Source organism: Plasmodium gonderi, assembly GCF_002157705.1.
Source record: "Plasmodium gonderi DNA, contig: Chr11, whole genome shotgun sequence".
NCBI classification, from domain to species: domain Eukaryota; phylum Apicomplexa; class Aconoidasida; order Haemosporida; family Plasmodiidae; genus Plasmodium; species Plasmodium gonderi.
In genome coordinates, this window is record NW_021628936.1 from 1,832,348 (window position 1) to 1,859,868 (window position 27,521).

At 33.5% G+C, this 27,521-nt stretch overlaps 8 protein-coding genes across 8 annotated transcripts; 4 read left to right on the forward strand and 4 right to left on the reverse strand.

Moving 5' to 3' along the window:
- Nucleotides 1-3,309: 3,309 nt before the first annotated feature.
- Nucleotides 3,310-4,712, reverse strand: PGO_113880 (hypothetical protein, conserved; the record flags this gene model as incomplete). The annotated part of the gene is made up of 2 exons (XM_028688722.1): nucleotides 3,310-3,491; nucleotides 3,629-4,712. 2 exons carry the CDS (start codon nucleotides 4,710-4,712, stop codon nucleotides 3,310-3,312), a joined length of 1,266 nt encoding a protein of 421 aa, XP_028544523.1.
- A 2,462-nt stretch (nucleotides 4,713-7,174) lies between these two features.
- On the forward strand, nucleotides 7,175-8,220 carry PGO_113890 (proteasome subunit alpha type-2; the record flags this gene model as incomplete). The annotated part of the gene is made up of 2 exons (XM_028688723.1): nucleotides 7,175-7,283; nucleotides 7,622-8,220. The coding sequence occupies 2 exons, from the start codon at nucleotides 7,175-7,177 to the stop codon at nucleotides 8,218-8,220; spliced, it is 708 nt and encodes a 235-aa protein (XP_028544524.1).
- A 1,335-nt stretch (nucleotides 8,221-9,555) lies between these two features.
- PGO_113900 (hypothetical protein, conserved) lies at nucleotides 9,556-9,995 on the forward strand (the record flags this gene model as incomplete). Its single annotated transcript, XM_028688724.1, has 2 exons — nucleotides 9,556-9,843; nucleotides 9,963-9,995. The coding sequence occupies 2 exons, from the start codon at nucleotides 9,556-9,558 to the stop codon at nucleotides 9,993-9,995; spliced, it is 321 nt and encodes a 106-aa protein (XP_028544525.1).
- A 634-nt stretch (nucleotides 9,996-10,629) lies between these two features.
- Nucleotides 10,630-12,090, reverse strand: PGO_113910 (sorting assembly machinery 50 kDa subunit; the record flags this gene model as incomplete). The annotated part of the gene is made up of 1 exon (XM_028688725.1): nucleotides 10,630-12,090. One exon carries the CDS (start codon nucleotides 12,088-12,090, stop codon nucleotides 10,630-10,632), a length of 1,461 nt encoding a protein of 486 aa, XP_028544526.1.
- Nucleotides 12,091-13,087: 997 nt separating this feature from the next.
- PGO_113920 (hypothetical protein, conserved) lies at nucleotides 13,088-16,810 on the reverse strand (the record flags this gene model as incomplete). Its single annotated transcript, XM_028688726.1, has 1 exon — nucleotides 13,088-16,810. One exon carries the CDS (start codon nucleotides 16,808-16,810, stop codon nucleotides 13,088-13,090), a length of 3,723 nt encoding a protein of 1,240 aa, XP_028544527.1.
- Nucleotides 16,811-17,529: 719 nt separating this feature from the next.
- On the forward strand, nucleotides 17,530-18,956 carry PGO_113930 (hypothetical protein, conserved; the record flags this gene model as incomplete). Its single annotated transcript, XM_028688727.1, has 4 exons — nucleotides 17,530-17,618; nucleotides 17,923-18,149; nucleotides 18,331-18,423; nucleotides 18,898-18,956. The coding sequence occupies 4 exons, from the start codon at nucleotides 17,530-17,532 to the stop codon at nucleotides 18,954-18,956; spliced, it is 468 nt and encodes a 155-aa protein (XP_028544528.1).
- A 435-nt stretch (nucleotides 18,957-19,391) lies between these two features.
- PGO_113940 (conserved Plasmodium protein, unknown function) lies at nucleotides 19,392-23,597 on the reverse strand (the record flags this gene model as incomplete). Its single annotated transcript, XM_028688728.1, has 1 exon — nucleotides 19,392-23,597. The coding sequence occupies one exon, from the start codon at nucleotides 23,595-23,597 to the stop codon at nucleotides 19,392-19,394; it is 4,206 nt and encodes a 1,401-aa protein (XP_028544529.1).
- Nucleotides 23,598-24,157: 560 nt separating this feature from the next.
- Nucleotides 24,158-27,339, forward strand: PGO_113950 (WD domain, G-beta repeat domain containing protein; the record flags this gene model as incomplete). The annotated part of the gene is made up of 12 exons (XM_028688729.1): nucleotides 24,158-24,239; nucleotides 24,407-24,605; nucleotides 24,755-24,833; nucleotides 25,033-25,138; nucleotides 25,256-25,289; nucleotides 25,520-25,588; nucleotides 25,898-25,962; nucleotides 26,093-26,159; nucleotides 26,363-26,428; nucleotides 26,575-26,676; nucleotides 26,960-27,033; nucleotides 27,191-27,339. The coding sequence occupies 12 exons, from the start codon at nucleotides 24,158-24,160 to the stop codon at nucleotides 27,337-27,339; spliced, it is 1,092 nt and encodes a 363-aa protein (XP_028544530.1).
- Nucleotides 27,340-27,521: the final 182 nt, after the last annotated feature.

Here is a 27,521-nt window from a genome sequence, read left to right on the forward strand (position 1 = left end):
CTATGCGGATGAGAAGGTGTGTATGAAGACGAGAATGAAAATCGTTTAAGAGGTATTCAAGAGTAAAGGGTCACTCTACAAAGGTGTTCCTCGTGCCTATGTAAGTGTTGCTAGGAGTGAACTCCTGGGGGAGAGTTCATGCTAATGCTTTCTTTCAGCTCTGATGGAAGACACACGTTCAGGGACTCATGATACTGTGCAAGCACCACCATGGGAGAGGGTAGATCGTACGCGTACCCAACACATGCACATATGTGTGCATACATTTGTGTGCATATATATGTGTGCATATATATGTGTGCATATATTTATGTGCGTGTATGTACGCAGGCAGGCTTGAATGCATTCGATAAGAGGCAGCCTCCCCCCCCTCCTCGATATTCTCAACTGGGATACGGCCACATTTTTTTTTTTTTTTTTTTTTTTTTTTTTTTGTTTTTTCCTCCTACTGGACTTACCTTTTCAAATTGTCAACAGAAAAGAATAAAAAAAAGGAAAAAAAAAAAAAAAAGGGCAAACAAAAACGAAAGAAAAATAGAAAAAACTCCTGCTTTTTCGTTATATACATTTATAGCTTCTTAGTGTGGGGTTGGATAAAAAGGAACGATGACACATAGCACTTTGGTTTTTTCTATGCTGCTTTATTTTTTCTTTATTGTTTCGATTTGACGCTTTCAATAGGGTACAAATGGGGCTATTTTGCCAGATTCAAAGGTTTTGGTTAATTTTCCAATGACAGAATATTTTTGTTGCTTTTTTTTTTATTTTTGCTTTTTCGTGCTTCACTAAAAAGATACACGTTTGGCAAATCTTCTACAAATCTTTGCGACGTGTTCGATGGATTTTTTTAATCCTTCCGTCAAAATTTCGAATCGCGTTTTCTCTTCACATTTTTTTGCTTTATTTTTGTCGCCTTATTTTTGCCGCCGTATTTTTCCACCTTTTCTTCGTCTTTGGTTAATTGCACTTCGTTCAACGGTCAGCCAGCCCCTTTCCGCGTGGCTCTTATTGGAGCGAAGTATATGCAGGTGGAAAAAAGTTGGTCCAAAGAAATGCAAAATGGAACGGATTGGGAATAATACTTCCGCGGTACCTTGCACACAATAGCCAATCGGAGGAATATATAATATCACCCCGATTGGTCATAAGTTTTTTTTTTTTTTTTTTTTTTTTTTTTTTTTTTTTTTGGTGCATGTACCCAAAATGTTTGACTAATCTTAACCAGAGTATTACAAATTCGCTAGGGTGGCATTTTCCAAAGTCCCAAACAACAAAAATGAATTTTCCTTCACTTTCGTCAGCTAAGAGTGTATGTTCGCACGAGCAGGTTTTCTTATTCCACTCTTCGTTCCATTCTTCGTTCCATTCTTCGTTCCATTCTTCGTTCCATTCTTCGTTCCATTCTTCGTTCCATTCTTCGTTCCATTCTTCGTTCCATTCGTCGTTCCATTCGTCGTTCCATTCTTCGTTCCATTCGTCGTTCCATTCGTCGTTCCATTTTATATTCCTCCCTATGGGCAGCTTCACCATGTGAAGTATTTCCGCCTTCAAAAATTGATAACAAAAATTGGTAATTATTGGATAACTAGTTAATGCTTAATCGAATACTGATGTGTTCCCACTGTTTTTTTATCTGTGTTGAGATCTCTGGACCTATGGTTACCATACATCCTCCAGCTTGGTTTTTATGCATTATCATTCTTAATAAAGCGTAATAAAAGGGGATTTAACACACAGATTATTAAGTTATTCGCTATCTGTTTAATATAACTCTCTAACCTTTTTTAATTACATTGTGGTGAAAAACCAATTCAGGCGAATATAAATAAAATGAACTACGTTTCACCATGTTCCAACAATTTAAATAAGCCACATGAATATAACATATAAACACATTTGCATTACACCCTATGGTACATATTTTTTTTTTTTTTTTTTTTTTTTTTTTGCATGTACATCTTTAGCTTACCACTATTATCGAATTAATTAGTAACACATTTCACTTGTGGTTCTTTCGTTGGAAATTCTCTAACCAAGTATGAGAGCAAAAAAAAAAAAAAAAAAAAAAACAGCGTATTTTCAAGTAAGCACCTTTTGACAAGTCATTCCATTTTTTATTTTATTTTTTAACCCATTGAATAATATGGTTAGTACGAAGTCATAGGTGGGATGTGATAAATTGATAGACATCCATATGTTTTTCAAATTAAACAAAATGACAGGAGAAACGCATCATTCAATCAGTGTTCTTGTCTCCCTGTGTGTGGTTAATATATACCAAGGTGAGACATCCGTTTTGTTGGCTCGTCTTGTTTGTTTTTTTTGTTCGCTTTTTTGTCCATTTTTTTGTCCGTTTTTTTGTCCATTTTTTTGTCCATTTTTTTGTCCATTTTTTTGTCCATTTTTTTGTCCATTTTTTTGTCCATTTTTTTGTCCATTTTTTTGTCCATTTTTTTGTCCATTTTTTTGTGTTTGTTACATACATCACGCTCACTGACGCAAATTTTCTACAAAATAAAAAAAAATACATCAATTAAGTTCAGCTAAAATTGACAAGGAGTATTTTCCGTCTGCCATGCGAATTGCAGTTTCGGTGTGCAGGAGTGGTGAAAGGAAAATTCAGAAAATTAGGAAAACGCTAAATGTTAGGAAAAGGTGAAATGTTGTTTAAACCCGGGGAAAGGAAAAAAAAAAAAATAAAAAAAAATAATAAAATAAGTACACGAACAAGCAGGCACACGAACAAGTAACCCATTTCACCCATTGAGTGCGCACAAATAAAATGTGTGGTGGCTGCGTAATACATACATTTTAAAAAAGCAGGGGGTACATTTCATAACAGTTCTAACTTGTGAAGAAGAGGAGGAAAATCGTACTGTTCGTTTGAACCTTTTAGAGAAAAGGCAGATTATTCGAATGGTACGCAGGGGTAGATATAAATGAGCAAATGCAAAGGTGGGAAGATGCAAAGGTGGGAAGATGCAAAGGTGGGAAGATGCAAAGGTGGGAAGATGCAAAGGTGGGAAGATGCAAAGGTGGGAAGATGCAAAGGTGAGAAGGTGCAAAGGTGAGAAGGTGCAAAGGTGAGAAGGTGCAAAGATGTGAGTAAGAAAAAGTGTAAGTGAACACATGTGCGCACTCCAGATGATTTCTTTTCTCCATGGAGGAGAGGAATACAAAAATTCCCAACCCAGGTTTTAACAACATGAGAATTGTACATTAACATTAGGGTGGAGGGGGGAGTATCGCATTTCTTTTTTTAACCACCATCACTTCTGCAATGATTGTGTCCCAACGTCGACTTACACACTAACAACATCTTAGCTTTTTTTTTCTAATTTTTGGTGGAACAGACATTTTCGATATATTCGGGTAGATGAGCACATACCCCTCTGTAGGCTTCAAACCATTGTTATATATGTAACCCAATTTTTCAGGGTTGAAATGATACAGGGTGCTATTTTCTTTTTCTTTTCCAGGTATAGGGATATCTGTTAAGAAAAAAAAAAAAAAAAAAAAAAGGAAATGAAGAAAGGTTCTTATTATTTTCCTTCAAATAAATTCTTATTTTTCTGTTTTAATGTTTGTGTCACGAAATTTTCGTATGGATTCTTATTAAATTTTATACCATCCAATTTTTCGGAACAGTGATTACTAATATGGTCATTTTTATTCTCTCCATTATCTAGGGCATTATTTATGTCAATTTTTTTTTTATGTAATTCTTTATTATGCTGAAGGCATTCCCTTAAAATGTCATAACTATCATTTTCTTTTTTATATGTGTCGTCAATGAGCGAGTTTTCCTTAGTGTTCTGCATGTAACTTTTTGTTTCATCTGGTTCTTCGTGCCATGGATGATCATGGTGTAGGTATTCCTCATTTTGGCATACATCATCATTATTACGCACACTATTATTATTGCATACATCATCATTATTACGCACACTATTATTATTGCATACATCATCATTATTGCATACACCAGCATTATTACATACACCATCATTATTACACACATCGGCATTATTACATACACCATCATTATTACACACACCGGCATTATTACATACACCATCATTATTACACACACCAGCATTATTACACACACCAGAATTATTACACACACCAGAAGTACTACATACACCATCATTATTACATACACCATCATTATTACACGCACCAGCATTATTACACACACCAGAATTATTACACACACCAGAATTATTACACACACCAGAAGTACTACATACACCATCATTATTACAGACATCATCATTCTTCAAATCAGTGCTCAGAGAGAACTCGTGCATGTTGCATCCGTCTATTGCATTATCATTTACAACATAATGTTCCGAAACCTTTTCTGTAGCACTTAAAATGTCCCGCATAACATCCTTTTTAACATCTTTCACAGTTTTCTGTACTACATTGCTTATGTCGGCCGTATCTACTTTGCTTGTGGCCTTTTTTGCAGCTTCATTTTTTACCCCCTTTTCTGTATCGCACATTATCTCTTTTTTTGCATTATTTTCCTTTTCATTCAATCTATTTTCGATGGGATGCTCCCCGTTTTCGTCAACTAAAGATGAGGTAAAACCAAACAGACAAATGAGTAGAAAGAAAATGCAGGGCTGGAGGGAGGAGGAAGGTCGTTCCTCAAAATATATATGAATACGTGTAAAGAAGGATACTTTTTTATTTGTATACATGATCACATATCAATTTTGCCTGAACGAGCTAGCTTTTTTTTTTTTGTTTTTTTTTTTGTTTTTTTTTTTTTTTTAATTTTTTATATTATCATCTATTTTGCATGAACAGTTTATGTAAAAATCTGAATGGACATAAAACGTTTGCCAGTTGAGCTGACGCGTTCATGTGGAGAAAAATTCGTCTAATTTTTTGTCATCGTAAATCTCCACCATAACAATGAATATATTTGTGTGCATGGAAAAAGGACATATACCTGATGTGCTTAAGTTGCTAAATTTCTCCATATTTTGAAAGAGACAGGAGAATATATTGCATTAATGCATTCACAGTTGAAATAGGCAAAATATAAATGAGTGCTGTGATCGTGGAAAGGAAATACTTCCCCGTAGAGAGCAGGTACATTGGTTATAAGAAAGAGAATTCGAGAATCGCAGAAATTTAAACGTGAAAAGGCTAATATGTAATAATAATAAATATACAATGTTGAAAATAAAAAAAAAATTAAATAAAAAACCTTCAAGAGGAAATTTGTTTCCCTTTTTGCTTTTGCTTTTATTTTTGCTTCTATTTTTATTTTTACTTTTTCTGTTTTTTTTTTTTTTTTTTTTTTTTTTTTTTGTACCTACTCAAAGTGGTCTAGCAAAAAAGTTTTTCAACATTCCAAAGCACTAGCGAGGTCACGTCAAAGGAAAAAATCTCAAACATATTTCTACAAAACTTTACTATAGGCAAAGGAACATATTACTAGACAGTTTCACGAACTTATCCTCGTTTACGTTTACTATAGGTATGCTTTAAAAATTCTTTTTTTCTTTTTTTTTTTTTAATGAAGAACTAAAGCAAATATATTATTATAGTCCCATGGGCAGTGCCAATATTTATACAGAATTTTTTTTTTTTAGCTATAAAAATACATTTTGACAAAGCTTGGGGGAATAATTAAATACGGGATAATTAGGGGCTCTTACTTGTTCCCTTTATGGGTTAAGGAGAAAAAGGTGATTATTTTTTGTGCAGTATTCTATGGCACAATCGTAATAAGGGTAACACCAAAATGATCATCGATTCGTTTAAAAAGCGGAAAAAAAAAAAAAAAAAAAGACAAAACAAGGAAAAAAAAAACAAAATTTCCCATTATCTCTAAATAATGTATCTCAAATGTAGCCATGTGCAAATCTAACCCGTTTTCATATGTCACTTTACTGTTATTTTATTACTTTGTTTTGTTTTGTTTTGTTGCTTTTTTTTTTTTTTTTGTCAACGCTGGGATACCCTCCTCCATTACAAAATTGCTCGAAAGGAATATACATATATAACTACTAAAAGTGCTATGTTCATTTTTGTCACTATCACGGTATTAATAATAATGGCTTCTTAAATTGATCGGCTAATTGTAGTTTTTAAAAAGGGACAAGATTAATATCCCACTAATTTAAAAAATTACTTGAACTGGTTGATTAAAAATTGGGTAAGAAATGGGAAAACAGTTTATTGCAAGTTGGGCTCGAAATTTGTTCTCAGGTCAAAAAAAAAAAAAAGGAAAAGAAGAAAAAAATATATATTGTATAGACTTAACCCTGACTGTTTTCATTATCAGTTGTGCTGTACAGAGATCTATGTCAGACCACGCAAGTGTATATTTATATATGTATGCTTTTACATAATTTATATATAAATAACATTCTTGTGGTACCCCTTCTCTCTTTTACTGAAAAAATGAAGCACATTTTAAATACCAGAGCGTGACAAATATAATTTGGTTGCTCAATCAACCCACTTCTGATATTTTCCTTAGCTTTAGGGATTACAATTGATTAAATTTTAACATAAATTTTTTCTTTCCCATTTTTTGTTTGTTGTGTGTCGTGTGATATTTTTGGGCGCACCGGGCACGTCAATTTTGGCCCCTAATAGGTATATGTATCAATTTAAAAAAACAAAAAAAAAAAAAAAAAAGAAAAAAAAAAAGAAAAATGAGGGGAAGATTAATATGAAAGCAGGAAGGAAGGATGAATGGGACGAATCTATAAACGACTGTTTGAATGAACTGTTGAGGGAATAAGAAAAAAAAAAAAAAATAGAAAACATGGGGAAACCAAAGAATTCCCTGATTATACACATTAGTACAATTAAAGCTTATCAATAAAACATACTTTAAATACCATATTATGCGTAACATAATATATGCATATATGTATGCATGTAATATATATGTATATTTACACATATATGCACAAAAATTTCACAGGGCTGTATTATACCACATTTATTACACTACATGTATGATACACGTGAGTATATTTTCGTGATCTCATGTACATTTTGAAAACCATACGTGCACGCTCCCTCCAAAGAAATATATACAATAATTACAAAGTGATACGAGTGTGTAGTGTATTATATACACCACCTTATATTTTTTTTTTTTTTTTTTTTAATTTTTTTTACAAAAAGGAAAAAAATGGCTGATGGTGAATATAGTTTCTCCTTAACAACATTTAGTCCCACGGGGAAGTTAGTTCAAATTGAATATGCTCTGAATAGAGTTTCAAGTAGTTCCCCTGCCTTGGGTAAGAATACATTTTGAAAGGAACATATATTGTGTATGTAATCCCTTGTATTGTTTGCCACGTCGTTATGTTCATATCATTATGCCATTACCTTTTTTGTTTGACCCCTTCTCCGTCTGTTTTTATATGAACGTCGTAACGCTCGTGCCCTTTTAGCTACTAAATTTTGCTCGTTGCACATGGTTTAATGAGTATATATTATATGCACACGTGCATGCGGAATCGTAAATAAGTTTATTCAGCCAGATCGATTCACGTCGATTCATATATATGATACTTGTGACAACAAGAACGCACCCCTTTTCCCCCTTTTTTTTTTTTTTTTTTTTTTTTTGAAGGCATCCGAGCAAAGAATGGAGTAATAATTGCAACGGAGAAAAAGAGTCCAAATGATCTTATAGAAGAAAATAGTATATACAAAATTCAGCAGATTAGTGAACATATTGGAATTGTATATGCAGGAATGCCTGGAGACTTTCGTGTATTATTGAAGCGTGCTAGAAAAGAAGCAGCTCGATATTCCTTGCAGTATGGAAATGAAATATTAGTAAAAGAATTGGTGAAAGAAATAGCATCTATAGTACAGGAGTTTACACAAACTGGTGGAGTAAGACCATTTGGTTTGTCTTTACTAATATGTGGAATAGATGCATATGGTTATCACTTATATCAGATTGATCCATCAGGATGTTATTTTAATTGGCTAGCTACATGTATAGGAAAAGATTATCAAAATAATATCTCCTTTTTGGAAAAACGGTACAGTACTGATATCGAAGTAGAAGATGCTATACATACAGCAATTTTGACTTTGAAGGAAAGTTATGAAGGGGTTATGAATGAAAAGAACATTGAAATTGGAGTAGCGTGTAACAACAAACCTTTCAAAATTTTAACCCCAAACGAGATTAAGGATTATCTCATAGAAATAGAATAATAAAAAAAAAAAAAAAAGGGACCGTTACATAGGTGTAGTGATATGACAAATTATGGTTACATATTTTTTAAACACACCCCTTTTAAAGGGAAAAGGATAAATGTGAAAGCCATCTTTTTTAACAGTCTTTTTTTTTTTTTTTCCCATTTTTTCCTCTCCTCCATTTAATCGTTTTCAGATTTTACATTGCTGTAATTTTTGACCCCATATATTTTATTATCTCTATTTTACACTTTATATTTTTATTTTATTTATTTATTTTTTTTTTTTTGAAAACCGTACTTACACATCGAAGGAATGTCAAAATGAGCATTTTCTGTAACGAATACTGGTGAAGAAAAGGCAAACTTGTCAATAAGAAAAACGATAAATTTTTCCCAATCTGGGAATATAAATATGTACATATTTATGTACATATTTATATTCACACTTTTGATCTTTCTTCTCTCGGGAGTATCATCGCCAGGTACTTTTTTTTTTTTTTTTTTTTTTTTTTCCCCCTACCATTATGTTGTAGTAGTACATACCCTTGAGAGATAACTCCTAAATATACTTTCTGCTTCTCAACACACAATGAACCTTATGAATATTTTATTGGTTCCATCATGTGAATGTCATTTTGTGGTAACTTGATTGAAACGTAACTTGGCACACCCTTTTCTTCTTTTTACTTAATAATGTTACCAAATTGTTGAAGCAAAAAAAAAAAAAAAAAAAAAAAAAAATGCACACAAGGAAGGCGTAAAATGCAAACAAGGACGGCTTAAATCCGTAAGGGTAGAGAAAAGTTCTGAATGACCATGGGGAAATTTTGGGCACACCTTGTAGTATAATGAGTTTGAATTATTATAAGAAATAAAAAAAAAAAAAAAAAAATAGTATATTATGTACATTACTACTGGGTTTAATATGCAAAAAAGAAATCACGTGCACTACCTCTTGAGCCTTATGAAGGTCAAGTTTGAAGCGATTCCTCACATGTTCGTGGGAATGAGTGCAAGTAAATATATCACTGTTCAGGAGGAAATTGCGAATGTGGGAAATGAAAAAAAAAAGAAAAAAAAAAATACAAAAAGGGCGCACAAAAGGGATAAAAATGGTTGAAAGGCATTTTAGGTAATATATATGCTTGATATATATGCATGATATATATGCATGATATATATGCATGATATATAAGCTTATGTATACACTTGTGTATACAGTTGTGTATACATTTTCCCTCTTCGGCCATTTGTTGAAAACTTAAGCAACTTTGCGCACACTCGGCATTTCATGATATATAAAAAAGCAAGTTACAATTTAACACCCACTATCTGAACAAAAAAAAAAAAAATGAACTCTTTAAGGATCCTATTTTATAGTAAACGCGAAATGGTTAGGGGAAGAAACATCCCTTTTCTTCTCATAAATAATAATTTTAATATCACTGGAAGAAGAAACATAAACATGGGTATGCGAAAACTGAACCATAATAACCCCAACAAAGAAATAAATTACACAGAAAATCAGCCGAAAGCAATCAGAATACCAATAATGAGATATTTTTATGGAATCATCATCCTAATGACTGTTATCCCAATTACTCAGACCCTCTACGAAACAAACAAATATTATGAAGAGGTAATGTCCCCTTATGGATGTAATGTTGCTTGGACAATGTTTATGTGGAATATTCATTTTTCCACTACCTCTGCTGCTTTTTTTTTTTTTATAACACTTTTTTGCACCCCATTCTACAGAACAAACATTTGTACCAAAAGGAACAGAGTTAAATAGATTAGATGAGAGGAAATATCATTTATAAAAATTTCCTATTAAAGTGGATTTATATACATGGATGGGATATTATCCCGAATTACAAAAATTAAAGTATTTTATTTATTTTTTTTTTTTTTATGTGCATTTATTGGAATGTTTCAACTGACCTTAATTTTTTTTTTTTTTTTTATGTGCATACAACTTTTTAGACATTTGTTTAGCATATATATCTATTTGACAGAATGCATGTGTGAAATGTATGCATTTTCTTGGACCCTTCGGTTCTTGCACAGTCCTCATTTCGTCATTCGTGTGTATCGAGGTGATGACATAGGGGGAAAAACATGTATGAATAACCAAATATAGTGTTAATAAAAAAAAAAAAAAAAAAAAAAAAAAAATGAATTAAAAATGAATAGTGTCGAAGTAAACATGGCATGATACTCTTTATCTTTTTGTGAAATGGGTAAGCTTCTATGAGAAACGACAAAAACAATAATAGAATTTGTTATACTGCTATAATGTGTTGACATGCCAAACATAGTGAAGCTGTGCCTTCTGTCCCCTGGGCTTTTTTCTTACATTAGCGATTCTAACCCATTTCTCGCTTCTAACCCATTTAACGGTTTTAATTTTTATTCTTGGTCCTCACAACATGCCCTTGAAGTTCAAACCGACCTGGAAATACTTTGTTCTGTCAGTGAGCTGATGGAGGAGCGGATAATTGAAAAAGAGTTCAAGGGACACGTTCCTCTGAATGTATGTCATGAATCCAATTCCAACTGACACGCGTGTGTCGTTTTTTAATTGATTAAAAGAGGAAAAGAACTGATTGCTTAATCTTCCCAATTGTACATAAAAAAAAAGAATAGGATTAATATTTTGAAAATTTAAAATGTATTTAAATACAAGTTGAAAACTTGTGATAAAATTAGACCCTAAATAATTATAATTAATTTCATAATCTCTTTTTTTTCTGTTGAACTTGTAGCATACATCTGTATTCCCAATGCTGTTATGTTCAAACCCTCTGAAGGTTAATGAACTACCAATGCTCCCACTAAAATGAAAAGCTCCCAAGTGGTATGGGTTGGCCTTATTAAAGTCATGCTTTATACCATTTGTAAACATCATATATGTGAACATTTTATTGCTTAACCGTTTTACAAACAAATAATGAAAATGATTTCTAAAAAAATTACATTCACAAAAGGGAAGCGAAATTTCATTTTCCACTTGGTAGAAGTATCCAGAGGTGGGGTAATTGGTGTGTGTTTGTCCAGGATTCCCATGCCAGCCCCCTTGATCATCTGGGTTTGAGTCCCCTTTGATGTTGCCCTTTGTACCTCCGTTGGTTCCGACCTTCAAGTGGACACTCTCATTTGTGCACTTTTCCAGAGCAGGTAGGTCGTAACGCAACTGGTTGTTCTTGTACACATGACGAAGACTATGTTTGATATAATTTCCAGGAATTTTCAACACAAAATCAGATGGAATAAAATTTTTGCATATTTTATGAAAAATGGTATTATAACTTATATCCCAAATAAGTGTATGATTTTGATTTACAAGAATGGTTTTAAATGAGTTAGTTTTTATCATATAAGAAGCATGTTGTGTGTTATTTATATTACTTAGATTAGCTTCAAGAATTAAATTAAAATTTATTTTCTTACTTATTTGTGGAATTAAGAAACGAATTGCAAAATTGTTTGTATATAAACTACTTATGTTCGATTTGAATTCAATACTGTTTATTGATTTGAAGATATATGGCATGTGCACCTCAAAATCTCCTGTTACTTCTCCACGGTTATTTACATTTGTCCCTATAACATAATTGTTATTTCGCTCTTTTATAATGTAATTCACTTCTACATCTGTCTCTGTCGTTCTCCTTAATTTTATCACTGGTTCTCCTTCAAAGATGTTTAGACTCTGTATTTTATTATTACATCTGGATATTTCCCAAAACAGTTCTTCAACATTTTTACTTTTTTTTATGTCATCAAACAGGAAATTCACATTCGTCCTTTTGATCCTCCTCAAACCATGTACATTTACTTGTACACCTTTGATCCTTTGCTCCGTCTGCTCCGTTTGCTCCATCTGCTCCTTCTGCTCCGTCTGCTCCGTCTGCTCCGTTTGCTCCGTTTGCTCCGTTTGCTCCCCTCCCTCCTTTCTCATTTTTTGTGAGTCCTACTGAGGGAAAGATGTGAAGATCAGGAAAAAAAAATTGGGTTCACCTTATGAGTGGACTCATACATGGGTTCACATATTCTCGTCCCCCCTTTCTGCGATAGGGAAAAATAAATAAATAAATAAATAAAAATAAAATAATAAAATAATAAACAAATATTTATGTTTTTCCATCACTCATCCGCACAGTCAAATTAAATAAGAGAAGTAGCCACTTCTCTTAAAAATGTACTCCTTCTCCTACCCTGCATCCAGTTGGGAGGAGAAAAAAAAAAAAAAAAAAAAATGACAAAAGGTAAGCCACTTACTCTGGGGGTTCAAATACGTGTCCTTTAAAATTTGTCGAATGATCCGATAATCTGGTTTAACAAACTCTAATGAGTAGAAACATACCAGCACCACTTTGGAATTTTTTTTTTTTTTTTTTTTTTTTTTTTATATCATCTTTTTTTGCACTTTGAAAAATTTTCCTTCATTTTTCCTTCATTTTTCCTTCATTTTTGTTTGACTGTTTTTAACTGTTTTTTGACGAGTACATAGAAATGGAATAGTTTTAAGTTCGCTTCCAGTTGGGTATGCAGGAAGTTTCGTAAAGGCCAACTCAAGGCGTGGGGGTGATGGTGGTCGCGCAAGGGAAGTATAACAAATAAAGCTTAAATGAGGCGTGAAATTGCAAATATTAAAAAATGAAATATATGCATACATACAAAAATACACACATATATGCATATTCTGATGCCTTTTCAAGAGTTCATACATCCACGTGTTCATATATGCATGTGCAGATATAATGAAACCCATTAAATGCGAGGAATAGAGCTAAAGGGCCCAAATGAAAACAGAACTGTTTGAAAAGTATTGTAAACACAAAAACAATTTGGAAGCACCTCAGGATAAGGATGTATGGTCATCTACATAGTTTTATGCATTCCTTTTTTTTCTCCTTCTTGTCGTCCACTTCTTCCTCGGCGTGATGGTTTCGCGAAGGAAGGTTGGTCTCTTGACACTTTTGTACAATGAGGAGATCGACAGAATACATGTAAAGTGTTAATGTGGATAAAACAATGTACCTGTCTTGACAATTGTTTTTCTTGAGAACTTGCCTGACAGTACGGTATATGCTCATTTCACCTTTTGAGATTGTGGGGAATGGTTCTGTACTGCAGGTTAATAGTGCAGTGTTATTGTTGTTATTCTTATGGCACATATATGGAGTAATGGAATCTATCTTAGAAGAGACGTCATCGAAATAATTTATGAATTTTTTAGTATTATTCATCAAATTGTATATTGACGAATATTTCTCAAAATGTGTAAAGGGAGTATATTTTAAAAAAAAGTAGAAATATTTTAACAGGTTTAGTGGGTAACTAGCTAAATTACTAGTCATTTTCCATTTGGGTGAATTGAAAAAGATGTTGAATGAATAAAAGTGGAATGACATCAAAATGGTCATGTTTAACTGACGAATACTTGCTGAGTCTATTTTTTTTTTTATTATATTTTTTATTTCGTTAATTTTTTCCTCTTTTTTCTGACTTATGTCTGGGTAAAGTAACTTATCCAATGATTCTTGTCTTATATCCAGTTTGTCAAACATGAACTTAAATGAGAATAGTAGAAGCCATGAAAGCATCTTTGAATATTCCTCATTTTGAAAATAGATATGTGTATTTAAGAAGGCTAGTGAGTTCATTAAGATGCAAGCCGTTTGTGTGTTTAACTTGCGGTTTTTTATTAACGTGGTAATGATGGGCTCCTCATGTTGTGATTCTCCAAGTTTTATAATGTTTTGGTCTTCCCTACATCTATTCTGTTTATTTTTGCACCTACTTTTGGATATGACAACTCTGTATATAAGCTGCAAGTATGCATATATGATGTACATACTGCTTCTATAATCGATGTTATTCTTTATGAGGCTCCTAATGATATACACTGCATTTACAATGTCTTCTGTTTGTAATTGAGCATGCAGATTCTTCATCTTATTCAGGAATCCGTTCTTATCACCTTGTATTGTTGTCAATTCCACGTTTCCATTTTGGAAATGCATGAACTTGAAACACTTGGATATGAGGTCCCTGATGTAACGATCGGGGGTGATATTAAACTTGCTTACGTACAATAAATACATTGTCAAACATCTCGAGTCCATTTTAAATATTTTCTTTTTTAAATTTTTTATGCACTCTTCATAAATTTGTTTGTCGTGTGTGTTCAGCTTACTCATCGTAGAGAGGATGCAGCATGTATGCTTTATGTTCAAATTCTCAATGATGTTTTTCCTCTCATTGATGCACGCATAGTAGTTGCTACTACTCCTGTGTGTGTCGTTGCGTTCATTTTGCACCTCCTCCTTTTGTGGCAATTTTGAAGACATTTTTTTGCACCCTGTAACAATGACTGATCTAATCGAAGAACTTTCACCAAGCGGACGAGAGCTGTTATTATCTCCACGTTGGTGATAAACCCAGTTGACCCCATGAACTTGAGCCGTACTAGTAGTATCACCCTTTAATCGATTCATCATGATACAAATGATGTCTTGAAATTTGCATGTTGAACCTTCCATGGGGCTGCTCCATTTGTAATTCTTTTCAATTAAAGAAAATGTCCCCATGCTAGTAAACAAATTTATAAATTCCACATACTTCAAGTTTTCATTCTTCAAATACTTTCGTGCATAATGTTTGATGAGTTCGTACATTTCCATGTCGACATAGCCAGATCTTGCATATGCACTTGTAATGTTCATCAAATCCAATTTATTAATTTCTTTTTTTTTTTTTAAAATAAGATGAGAAAATATTTTGAACATGTTCATATCTGCTTGGTTTAACTTGCTTAAGTTGTTTATTATGTTGGTCAAGTGCTGTGTGAGGAACCCCTCGATGAAGACGTTCCCTTTTGCTTGTTTGGTTTGGCAGACAGGTTCGTTAAATCGTTCGGGTTTGGCCCAATTTCCTCTGAACCTGTCATCTTTGGCTAGATATCCTCTGAACCTGTCATCTTTGGCTAGATCTCCTCTGAACCCGTCATCTTTGGCTAGATCTCCTCTGATCCCATCATCTTTGGCTAAATCTCCTCTGAACCCGTCATCTTTGGCTAGATCTCCTCTGATCCCGTCATTTTTGTCTCGATCCTCTATGAATCTCCCACTTTGTAATAGACTGATCGGTGCCATGCCCCTCGGACCTTGTGTTGCCCTGGCAAAATCTCGTCTGATGCGCCTCTTCACGAGAGACAAAATAAAGTGTGTCTTTTCTGTGTTCAAATAACTGTAACACTTTGTAATAATGGTGATTAAATTTGAAGTGCACTGATTAGATAAAGAATTTATGACTTCCCTCTTTGCTAATCTGTTGAAGGAAGCATTAAACATTTTTATATTCAGAATGTCCACATTAACAAAACTGTTAAGAATTATTATAAGTGCCTTGACGCTTATTTTATCAATGTTCATACATACATGTTCAGATATAGTATCATATAGAATTTTATCTCTATAGTAGAAAGAAGAATAGGAATGTGTGATACTGCTGACGAATATGTCCGAACATGTATTCTTTTCCTCTTTTAATTTTAAAATTATAATAATCTTAAGTATATCTAAAAGATTTTTATTTTTTGTACAAGATTTACTACAAGCGTTTAAAATTAATGCTATGCTTTGTTCACTTATATGGTTTATTTTTTTTATGCTGTTTATTAGTTTTCCTCTTATTTTATAAGCCATTTCGTTCAGTTTTTTTTTTTTTTTTCTTTCTTTCACTTGTCCATCTTGGAGATCATTCTTATTAGTACTACTTTCTTCATTCGCTTCTTCCCGGGTTGTTTCAATTTCTTTAGTTAACATTAGATGAATCAAAATGCAAATATCTCTCTCTGTGAGGTTTTTCTTCACATGGTTGTAATTTTGGTACACTTTTTCCAGTGCTTCTTCCAGTGGAAACAGATTTGGTTCTTGGCTTTGGCCCAGCTCATCCCTCGATAATCTGCCAACACGTCCAACTCCTGCAAACCTGCTAATAGCCTTGATCATGTTTACCATGTGCGTATTCAAATCAAACTCAGTAATTATTTTCTGCGATGCAAGTTTCAATATTTCATCATTCCTCACATTCACCTTTGCCAATGCATTTACAACTAAGCATAACTCCTCCATGTTGAAGTGGTAAAGTAATTTGTCTTTCCTGTCATCATCAACAGGGTGTGTATTATTGTTTGACAGATTATCATTTGAATCGTTTCTACTTTCCCAATTTTGTAGTGCTCTCTGAGTGCACTTCTTTTCCTCACTCTGTTTTTCATACGTATCGGTTACATCATTTTGCCATGCATTAGTAGGAATTATTTCACCTCCTCTTTCTCCAACTTGACTAACCTTGCTGAACTTCTTTCGAATCTTAAACTTGGCAATCACCTTGTCATCAGTTGTCGTGATTGCACGACAGACATTATTCCAAAATTCTTTATCCTGAAAATTTGCCTTGGAGAACTTGTTTAAGCATAGAGATATTTCATACGTGTCAAAGTGGTAAATGTTCTTTACAAATTGTTTGCTTAGGTGCACCACATCAGTCCTACTATGACACTTGTTGAATCCCTTTAGGAAGTAGTTGAACATTACTTCTCTCTCCCTCGTTTGTGTTCCTCTGCCTTCACCACTTCACCTGCTTCAAGGACTCTCCAGGGTTGTGCATTTTGGTGAGATCACCTTCGGAAAATTCGATAGTCTAGCATTTGTTACTAAACCTGGAAAGTCGAACGCTTACTGTTCAATTTTTTTTTTTTTTTTTTTCCCTTAAAGGTTCTTTTGGATAAACGGTAAATATATATATATACATATATATATATATATATATATATATATTGATTGCTTATCCACAAGAAAGCTTTTTTTTGATTGCCCTTTTGAATTTCCTGAAACATCCCAAGATAGGCGCACAATTAGCTATATTAAGCACCTCATTTAGTAATTTTGTCGGATCCGACTCTCGCATTTCAAAAAAAAATCTGGTCCTGCTTCTACACGTTACAATCCACAATCCTATCCCACGCAGTGGTAATGCTCAAAATGCTCAAAATGTTGAAAAGATTGGAAAGATTGAAAAGATTGAAAAGATTGGAAAGATTGAAAAGATTGGAAAAATTGAACAAACTGGAAAGATTGAACAAATTGGAAAGATTGAACAAATTGGAAAGATTGAACAAATTGGAAAAAATTAACAAATGTTTTTTTTTTTTTTTTTTTTTTTTTTTTCCTTACACTTTGAGCACCTCTCAAGAAAGAGGTAGTATATATCCAGAAAGCATACTCCCGTTGCAACTTTTGAAGAAATGATGATGGAGAAAGGAAGATTCTTCAAGGCTTGTCTGCGCATGATTCACTTTAAGAGCGCTAAGGAATGGAAGCAATTTATGAACCCGAAAATGTAAGTGAAAATGTGCCATTCTCATAAACCACGAGAGTTAAAAATTGGAGGGAAATTTAGGGGAAATTCCTTCTTTTCTCCAACTGCACGATGACACACCTGTGGCTTGCGATATAATGGATTGATAAGTACATGGTGATGTTGTCACGTAAAGCATCTACCATGTGATGATCCCTTCACTTGGTGAAATCCTCACTTGGTGAAATCCTCACTTGGTGAACCCTCCACTTGGTGAACCCTCCACTTGGTGAACCCCCACTTGATGAAGCAACCATATGAACGTGCCTCTCACACCCACACGCAGAGACGGGACGAGGATAAAGAAAATTCGAAATGTTAGCGAAAATGATATGATTCATAAACATAGAATCCTAAAGTACCCTTATTTCAAAATGAAAAAAATTGGTAGATACAGTAAGATACAAAAAAATCATAGTTACATGTTTAATAGAGACATTGAAATTATATATGATTATCGGTATGCACCCATTTTCATCAAACTGAAAGATATCATTTTGTTCAGTCTTAGAGGTATAGCTTAACTACACATATGTAACACACCCCAGTCTTGGTTTTCTTTTTTTTTTTTTTTTTTTGTGCATCATTTTCAGAATATAACATGTATTTAACATCGATAAAATATAGAGATATGTAATCATATGTTATGAACTGAATATTTTTCATCCACATTCCCCATTTATAAACTTTTCAGGAATTACCATAAGAGAAAAATGCACAGACGATTTTTCTTTTGAAGTTTACGACTGTTTGCAAAATAGAACTTTGGTTAAAAGGAAAAATGAAGGTTAGTCCCAAAAAAAAAAAAAAAAAAAAAAAAATATTGCAGCGTCATATGTAAAGAAGTTAAGACAATGAAAAATTAAAATGGAAAAGAATATAATATAAAAAGAGACAAATGAAGCTCATTATGGAGAAGAACCAACTGATGAGTATCCTTTTGGAAACTCTGAAAAAAAAAGAAAGAAAAGAAATAATGAGCCAAAAAATGAAAGAAAAAATGAGCCAAAAAATGAAAGAAAAAATGAGCCAAAAAATGAAAGAAAAAATGAGCCAAAAAATGAACGAAAAAATGAACGAAAAAATGAAAAAAAAAAAATGAACGAAAAAATGAAAGAAAAAATGTGGTGTATATGGGGGCCGAAGTGGTGAGGAGGGGGTAAACCTAAAGCAATTCATACCCTTGGATAATCTGCACATGCATGACATTTACACATGTAATAAAAGCGATTGTGTATATTTTATTTCGTTCTTTTTATAGAGTTAGTAGCTGAAAATCTGTTTAAGGAGATTATACAGAAGATGCAACAAAATATTTGATTGGGGCGGAAAAAAACGTTTACTTTAGTTTACTATCCGTTTTATTTGTTTTCATTTTATTTATTTTTTTTTTTTTTTCCATTTTTCATTGGCACATCTACTTTTTTTTAAGTACAGGTATTATTTATGTACATATTTTTGAATCCGAGAAGTAGTGTAGTATGTTTTGGAGCATCTATCTAGTGGTTTATCATTTGCTTTGATCCCATTTCCTACATTTTGGCTGTATGTGTTTGGATTCGTGTTGTCTCTACTTTGTTTCACTTTTTGGTTTTCCTCTTTTTACGTATGCAGCTTCGACTTCAATTTTGACTTCGAACCCGCCTTTGACATCTAACCTGACTTCGACTTCGACTTCGATTTTGACTTCGAACCCGCCTTTGACATCTAACCTGACTTCGACTTCGATTTTGACTTCGAACCCGCCTTTGACATCTAACCTGACTTCGACTTCGACTTCGATTTTGACTTCGAACCCACCTTTGACTTTAACTTGGCAATGGTCCTCTTGACCTTTTCATCTCGTTTTTTCATTTTGCGCATCTTAATTAGATGTGCCTTTTGCTTCATCTCATCGATTTTTTTCAGGGTCCTTCTCCTGAATGATAACCATTTCTCTTCACTCTTTGAAAGCTTCTTATTACGACCACTCCTCCTCTTATGGTATGGTGACAAAACATTCCTACTATATTTTTTACACCCATTATTATCCTTTCCCCCATTAGTCATTATTCCACTAGTTCTTTCACTCGCACACTTCTTATTCTTCATGTAAATTAAAAAGTTATCTTCCTCGTTAACAATAGAGTAGAACAACTTTTTCAAAGCCACTGCTTTCGGGGAGTGTTCACAAAAGTGGTAGATGCTTACGTCGTCATCAGTGCAGGAATATTTTTTCTCATAAATTTCCCTTACCTGAGAAGTACCTGAAGGGATGTTGTTTCTGCGATTGGTCTGATCATCAAAACTGCTACCACGGTTACTACCTGCATTGGTCGTACCTCCCAACTGTTGTGATAACCCACTGCATATTTTTCTCAACTCTAATGTGCTATTTAGTTCACTCATGAAAATGAAAGTCGCACCTTTCCAATTTGGTTCTTTCTCCAAGTATCGCTTTATATTTTTTATATAACTTAAGATTTTCTCATATTCAACACCTTCCAACTTGCATTTCATCTGTATCATGTTTCTCTCCTCTTCGTCTGAACATACGATAATTTTTTTTTTATTATCCTTTTCATTCTTCAGTATTATCATCAGGAGTTCCATTTTTTCTTCAAAATTTTTTGCGTAAATATTTTCTAAGTTGTACTTTCCCATTTTTTTGCTCTCCATGTGTTCCATGTAAATTTTCAGCTTCTCCACCTCACCACCTTTGTTTTTGTTAATTTTGGTTTTCTTCCTCCACTTCGAAATCTCTCCCTCATCTTTTGCAACTTCATCGTTAGCCGATTCGCCCTCAGTCGATTCATCCTCAGCCGGCTCATTCTCAGCCAATTCGCCTTCAACCTCTTCACTCTCAACCTCTTCACCATCAACCTCTTCACCATCAACCTCTTCACCTTCAACCTCTACACTATCAACCTCTTCACCTTCAACCTCTTCACCTTCAACCTCTACACTATCAACCTCTTCACCTTCAACCTCTTCACCTTCAACTTCTTCACCTTCAACCTCTTCACCTTCAACTTCTTCACCTTCAACCTCTTCACCTTCAACCTCTTCACCTTCAACCTCTACACCTTCAACCTCTTCACCTTCAACCTCTACACCATCAGCCGCTTCATTTTGTTCATCCAATTGAGCCAACTCTTGATCTATTATATCGTGAAACTGGTTTCCCTCATCTGATGTGAACATCTCGGATGGGGTCCTCTGTGTGAACCCAAATTTGTTAGGTATATCTAAAATCGGCTGTTGTGCAAATTTTTGTCTATTTATACGTGCAATCTCGTTTTCTAAAATAGTGTCATTAATTTCGAACATAATTGAATCTTGCTTTTGTGTAACGTCAAAATACTTGAGCACGTCTTCATACTTTTCTTCCCCGAGCACTGCGTTCACTTTGTTCATAGTGGGATTTTCATTTGTTGGTTTTTTTCTCCTTGTCATCTCGTCTGTCACATTTGTCTCATTCACTGGATCGGTGCCATTTATCCCACTCATTGGGTCCGTCACATTTATCCCACTCACTGGGTCAGCCACATTTATCTCTTTTTTCACATTTTCAGCACCTTTCGCACTGTTGATCTCTTCTCGATAACTTGCATTGGCGACTTTTAGCTCCTTCCAATGGGACACGTACTTTTTCAAATTGGAGAGAGACACATCCGAGAGGTCAACCACCTGATCAACGTGTTCCGTTTCTACTTTTTCAACAGCCTTATGATTCTGCATGTCACTAGTACCAGAATCAGTCTCATGCACTTTGACTCCCTTTTCTACCTCACCTACCTTATCAATGTTCATGCCATTATTATTGCTGTCAATTTGAGGATTCGATACACACACATGGTTATCACCTTCTCTGATCTGCTTCAAATGAATATTTACCCCGGTTTGATAAGAATCAAGTAATTTGTTCATATTTTTAATTAAACTTTTGACTTTCTCTGGGTCCAGTGTGCCATTACCATATCTCTTTTTTTTTAAAACTTCCTGTAATTTCTCTTCCTCTATTTCGTAAACTTCCACAGGTGATAAGTTCTCTCCAGTATCGTTAATATATATATCTTTTTTTTTTTTTTTTTTTTTTTTATTCCTTTTCGAGTTTTGCATGTTCTTAAAAACATTTTTGTTCAAAATTTCAGTAATGATATTTTTCAAATCATTTTGGCTGAAATTTTCTTTTTTCATTGCTTCATCTTTTTCTTTGTATTTTTTCAGCAGATTTTTGTAGTTTTCTTCTATTTTTCTTAAACTCTCAAGCTTTATTTGGGTTTCTCCCCCCGTGCGGGTACTCAGACCGACATTACTTCTGTTGTCACTTCTGTTGTCACTTCTGTTGTCACTTCTGTTGTCACTTCTGCTGTCACTTCTGTTGTCACTTCTGTTGTCACTTCTGCTGTCACTTCTGCTGTCACTTCTGTTGTCACTTCTGCTGTCACTTCTGTTGTCACTTCTGCTGTCACTTCTGTTGTCACTTCTGCTGTCACTTCTGTTGTCACTTCTGCTGTCACTTCTGTTGTCACTTCTGCTGTCACTTCTGCTGTCACTTCTGTTGTCACTTCTGCTGTCACTTCTACTACCACTCTGTGTCATGGATGAACCCAGTGGCGGAAAGATGCAGGTAGCCAATTCGCTTTTGTGCCTCTCACGGGCCACATATTCGAATTCTAAAATTTTCAAATAACCACAATCGAGCAAGTTATCATGTATGCAGTTGAGGAAGATTTCTTTTATTTGTTGTGTCGTGTACTCCTTCAGCCGCTTCAAAGAGCAGATATAATTAGCATCCTTATATTTGGTCAATCTAATTATGTAAATCATAAAATTGGTATCGAAATTGATGTGATTCAAATTGTAGTTTTTCCATTTTCCCTTTAAATTTGTATTTTTTAAAAAGTTAAAAATTTCTTCTCTCTTTTTTCTTTTGCCCATACAGCAGAATAGCCCACTTAGTGAATCAACTAATCGAAAGAAATACAAGCAAAAAGATTTATACTTTTCATCTTTGTGCAAAAATTTTCTTATTTTTGTTTTTTTATTTTCTTCACTCATCTTTTTAAGGAAGTGTTCCACATCGTCACTTTGGCTAGCATTCTCACTTACGTCGTTTGCAATGATCTCTTCATTTTTTATTTTTCTCATTTCACTTTCATCATATAAATCTTTTGTGTTCTTGTTTTGAAATTCCGATTGGTTATCTTCCCCCCTTACATTATGAATGACATTGTTACTCCTTTCATCTGGATCCAGTTCGACATTAGTCAAATTGCACTTATCATTGAAGGTGAAAAAACTTAGTAGGCTTACAATTTCGTTAACATAAACAGAAACGTCTAAAATGTTCTTAGCATAATATTCACTAATTTTGAAAATGTAAGAAGCAGTGTTTATATCAAGACATTCCTTTAGCTCCCTCTTGATGTAGGACCTTACAGATTCATATTTTGTTGGGTTATATATATATTTTTCTTTTTTTATTATTTTTGTCTTTTTGTAAATGTGATACAAATACAGATAACAGTAATCTCCTTCCTTAGACGCATTCATGAACTTACACACCCTTGAACCAATTTCATTCCATTGATTCTCTTGCCTCTGTTGTCTTTCCATGCAGGGCAAATTTTCACTCGTGGTGTCGTCCCTGGTGTCATGGCAGGTGTCGCTTCTACTGTCATGATCGGTGTCATCTGCATTACCAACTTGACGGTCCTGTGTACACTCCATCTCCCCTTTGTCGTGTGCAAAAAACTGACGTAAAGTCTTAACCCCGTGTCCATCATCTACGCATCCATTTTTACATACATGTTTCTTTACACTCGTAAAATATTTCCCAAGAGTTCTTCCCTTTACAAAATTTTCCAAGATGGAACTATTATTTGTATACCCTAATGTTCCACTCTTTTTTTTAACAAGTAAGCAAAAAGAAGACCTTAAAAGTGTGGCTAGAACAACAAGCAATCTTGGTTTCATTAAAAATACATAGAATATCTATTTTCATTTTTTTTTTTTTTTTTTTTTTCACTTCTTAAAAGAAAAAAGAAACGGGATGAAGCGGAATGAAGAGAAGCGACGTGGAGTGAAAAAAAAAAAAAAAAAAAAAAAAAAGAAGGGGGGATGCATTAATAGGATAGTGAGCGTATAATTCTTTTTTCTTTTTTTTTCTTTTTTTTTTCGTATTTTTGCATATGTATATATATATATATATATATATATGTTTTTCTTTTTTGCCACACCACACAGATAAGAAAAAGAAAAAAAAAGCCAGGGCCAACCTCGTGTCAGAGCAAGGAAATAAATTGAAATGGAGAAGAAAAATAAGCGAAATGACTAGTGATGAAGGGCACAAATATGCGAACAAATATATATACATGCATGTATATACATTTATACTAATTGTCGAAAATTTTGGAACCCATTTCTACCACCACGCCTTCCAAGTGTGAAACATTTTGATTAAGATGCAATTTTACACTTCCACTTTTTTAAACTTCTTAAAATATTGCTAAAAAAAAAAAAAAAAAAAAAAAAAAATGATTAAAAGGAAATACAATTTGAAATACTGTTGTGATGATATTTGTATATATCCAAGTAGCACACTACTAAACAGCAACTGTTAGAAAATGACAAAAAAAAAAAAAAGTATTAATAGGGTGCATTCCACATTCTCCTTTTTGATTTTACATTTAATACCTTTACACACCTTTTTTTTCTTTTTTTTTTTTTTTTTTTTTTTTTTTCACCTTTTTTATTTTCCCCATTCTCATATTATAATTTCAAAGGGGATAAATTCAGTCACAGTTTTGGCTTAACAGCCATTTCAACATACCAACTTAAAATCAACAAGAGCATTGACAGGATAGATGATGAGAGTAAAAATCATGGTGGAAACTGTGAAAGAAATGAACAAAAAAAAAAAGGCAAAGTGTACTTTTATAGACTGGAGGAAAATATAACTGACGATGGAAACTACTATGAAATGTGTGAACTGAAAATTACTAAAAATTTGCATTTGTATTTTTTATGAAGTATGTGGAAATGCATTTACTCTTGTGATATGTGGAATATATCATCTGTTATAATTTATTCACCATACACTCATATGCCACCATTTTTTTTTTTCTTTCAAGTAACCCCCGCTTGACATACGACAGCAACATAAACTTTCGTAGCGGCGTTCTGCAGTCGAATTACCTATTCACCCACGATGTACAGAAAAAAAAAAAAAAAAAAAAAAAAAAAAGGAATCTTTTGCGTGTCCACGTTGTGATTCTACATGAAGCCGTTGTGTCCCTTTTGTTTTTCTTTCCATTTGCTTCCATTTATTTTAAACCAAACCATTTTAAGTTATTCCCCTCTCCTCTTCGTTTCATATCATTGGGTTATTATCACATAAATTTATTTACAGAGTATAATCTTAGGAAGTGTATGTGTTAACGGTTTTCATGTGTCCAGCTTGAAGGACAAAACTAATAATCTTGTGTTTGCAACATTGGATGAAAAAAACAATTCAGGTTATCTATCCAACTATGCTATGAATTATAAAGAAGTGACAACTGTGAAGGAAGTATACATATATTTAAAAAAAAAAAAAAAAAGACTCTACTTTGTATTTTTTTTTTTTTTTTTAGGCCTATCCTTTGACGCTTTCGATGGAAAACCTGAGTAATAACGAATTGGAGAAATTCGCATAGCAGAGCGAGGTTGTATGTGAAAACAAATGAACAAATCGAATATTACAACCCAGTTCTAGTTATTTCTCCTTATTTCTCCTTATTTCTCCTTATTTCTCCTTATTTCTCCTTATTTCTCCTTATTTCTCTTTATTTCTCCTTATTTCTCCTTATTTCTCGTTGCTTTGCATTACTTCTAATTCTCATAATACCTCTTCTTAGAAAAGTGTGCGTTTCCTTCAGCAATGGGGATGTCTGCTTTCTCGTTGACGGGAAAGAAAGCAAGTTGTGGTAAGCCCGATTAAAAACGTGTGACAATATTCGCATAGAAAAGGGTGCATGCAATATAGTTATTTTGTATGAATATATGGGCGACTGTACTAAGGGACAAGCTTAAAAATTCGAAACAGAAGACGCTCCCAATTATCTCCTTAAAAGATTAACTTTTTGAACTTGTTCTTCTTCTTGATTGTCTTGGCAACATTGATCATATAGTGATATTCCTGATATTCTCAGTCCTTATTTCATACACATAATACATATATTATACACCTAAAAACACAATCCATGAATAACACATAAAATTGTCTTTTGTCTCAGGAGGGCTCATGAATATCACGTATGGACATGCACATTTAACGGAAACGAAAATGTAGTAACAACAGGTTTGGAAATATTTTCATTTGTGTATGCACATACTTGTTCGTTCATTATTTTTTCAAAATGGCAACTAAGCATATTTTTTTTTTTTTTTTTTTTTTTTTTATCTTTTCTATCCTTTTTTTTAAATCGAAGGATCTGATGATTGTTCCTTTGTAATTTGGGATTTAAGAACAGCGACACATTCTACAAAAAATAAAAAGTAACATATCCTTTTTTAACAGTGCATGTTGCAAAAAAAAAAAAAAAAAAAAAAAAAAAATATATATATATATATATGAAATGGAATTACTTCAAGTGTCTTTTTATCATTTACAAACTAGTTTGATATTCCCCTTTTGTGTGTATTTTCATGTGTGAACATTTTTATTCGTTCTTTTTCCCCCACCCACGCGTTTGTTTTAGATCCCATTCTCAAGGTGTCACGGCAGTTAAATTCGACAGTTTCAGTCAGCACTTATACACGGGATCGTAAGAAATATATAGATATCATTTGCGTGATTTTCCTATTTCCCCCATGGGGTGAGGGTGGGAGTGTACACATATTCACGTATATATGGATTTGCATATATATTTACACCCGAACAATCACTTATGCATCACCCTCTTTCGCGAAGGTATGACAACAAGATTCGCGTTTTCGATGCACGAAACTTCCAAGACCCTTTTCAAACTGTGGACGTGAAGTCTAGCATATGGAGGATTAAATTATTATACAAGTATGTAGAGTGAGAGCCACCTGTTACGAAGTGGAGCAATTTAACGATTCTTGCTGCTTCGCTACTTAGACATTTTGTCATTTCACTGTTTATTATTTAGTACTTGCTGTTTAGTACTTGCTGTTTAGTACTTGCTGTTTAGTACTTGCTGTTTAGTACTTGCTGTTTAGTACTTGCTGTTTAGTACTTACTGTTTAGTACTTACTGTTTAGTACTTACTGTTTAGTACTTACTGTTTTATGTTTTTTTTTTTTTTTTTTTTTTTTTTTTTCTCCCCATTAAGAGGCACAGAGGTGTATAAACTCCTAGTTGCTGCGTGTGACGGAGGGGCACGGATATTTAAGAAGAAGGACGATGGTACGAGTATCCTAAGAAATGTGCATATTTTACTCATACATAAGCTTGTTCATACATACACACATGCACAAACACACACACACACACACACTTATGCGCGTGAAGGTTTACCATCTGTCTGTTTGATTTTTTTTCCCCACCCTCTACCCATTTACAGAATTCATTTTTCATAAAGGAGTGATCAATGATAATGAGCTGACATATGGAGTTGATACCATTGACCTTTTTGATGAGAAAAGAAAAAAAAAAAAAAAAATCTATCTATCTTGTTCTTTTTATAATAAGGAAGTTCAAATGTGGTTTTAAGGCGCGAGTGGAATGGGAAAAATAACTAGCATAAAAAAAGAGTACAACAAAATGCAAAAAAAAAAAAAAAAAATACAACGAAATAAAATAAAAAAGGGATAATGTGGGGGTTTTAACTGTACCGCGCTTAATGCATTTTGTGTGTGCATATATACAGCATTCCTGATTGTATTGTACCCATT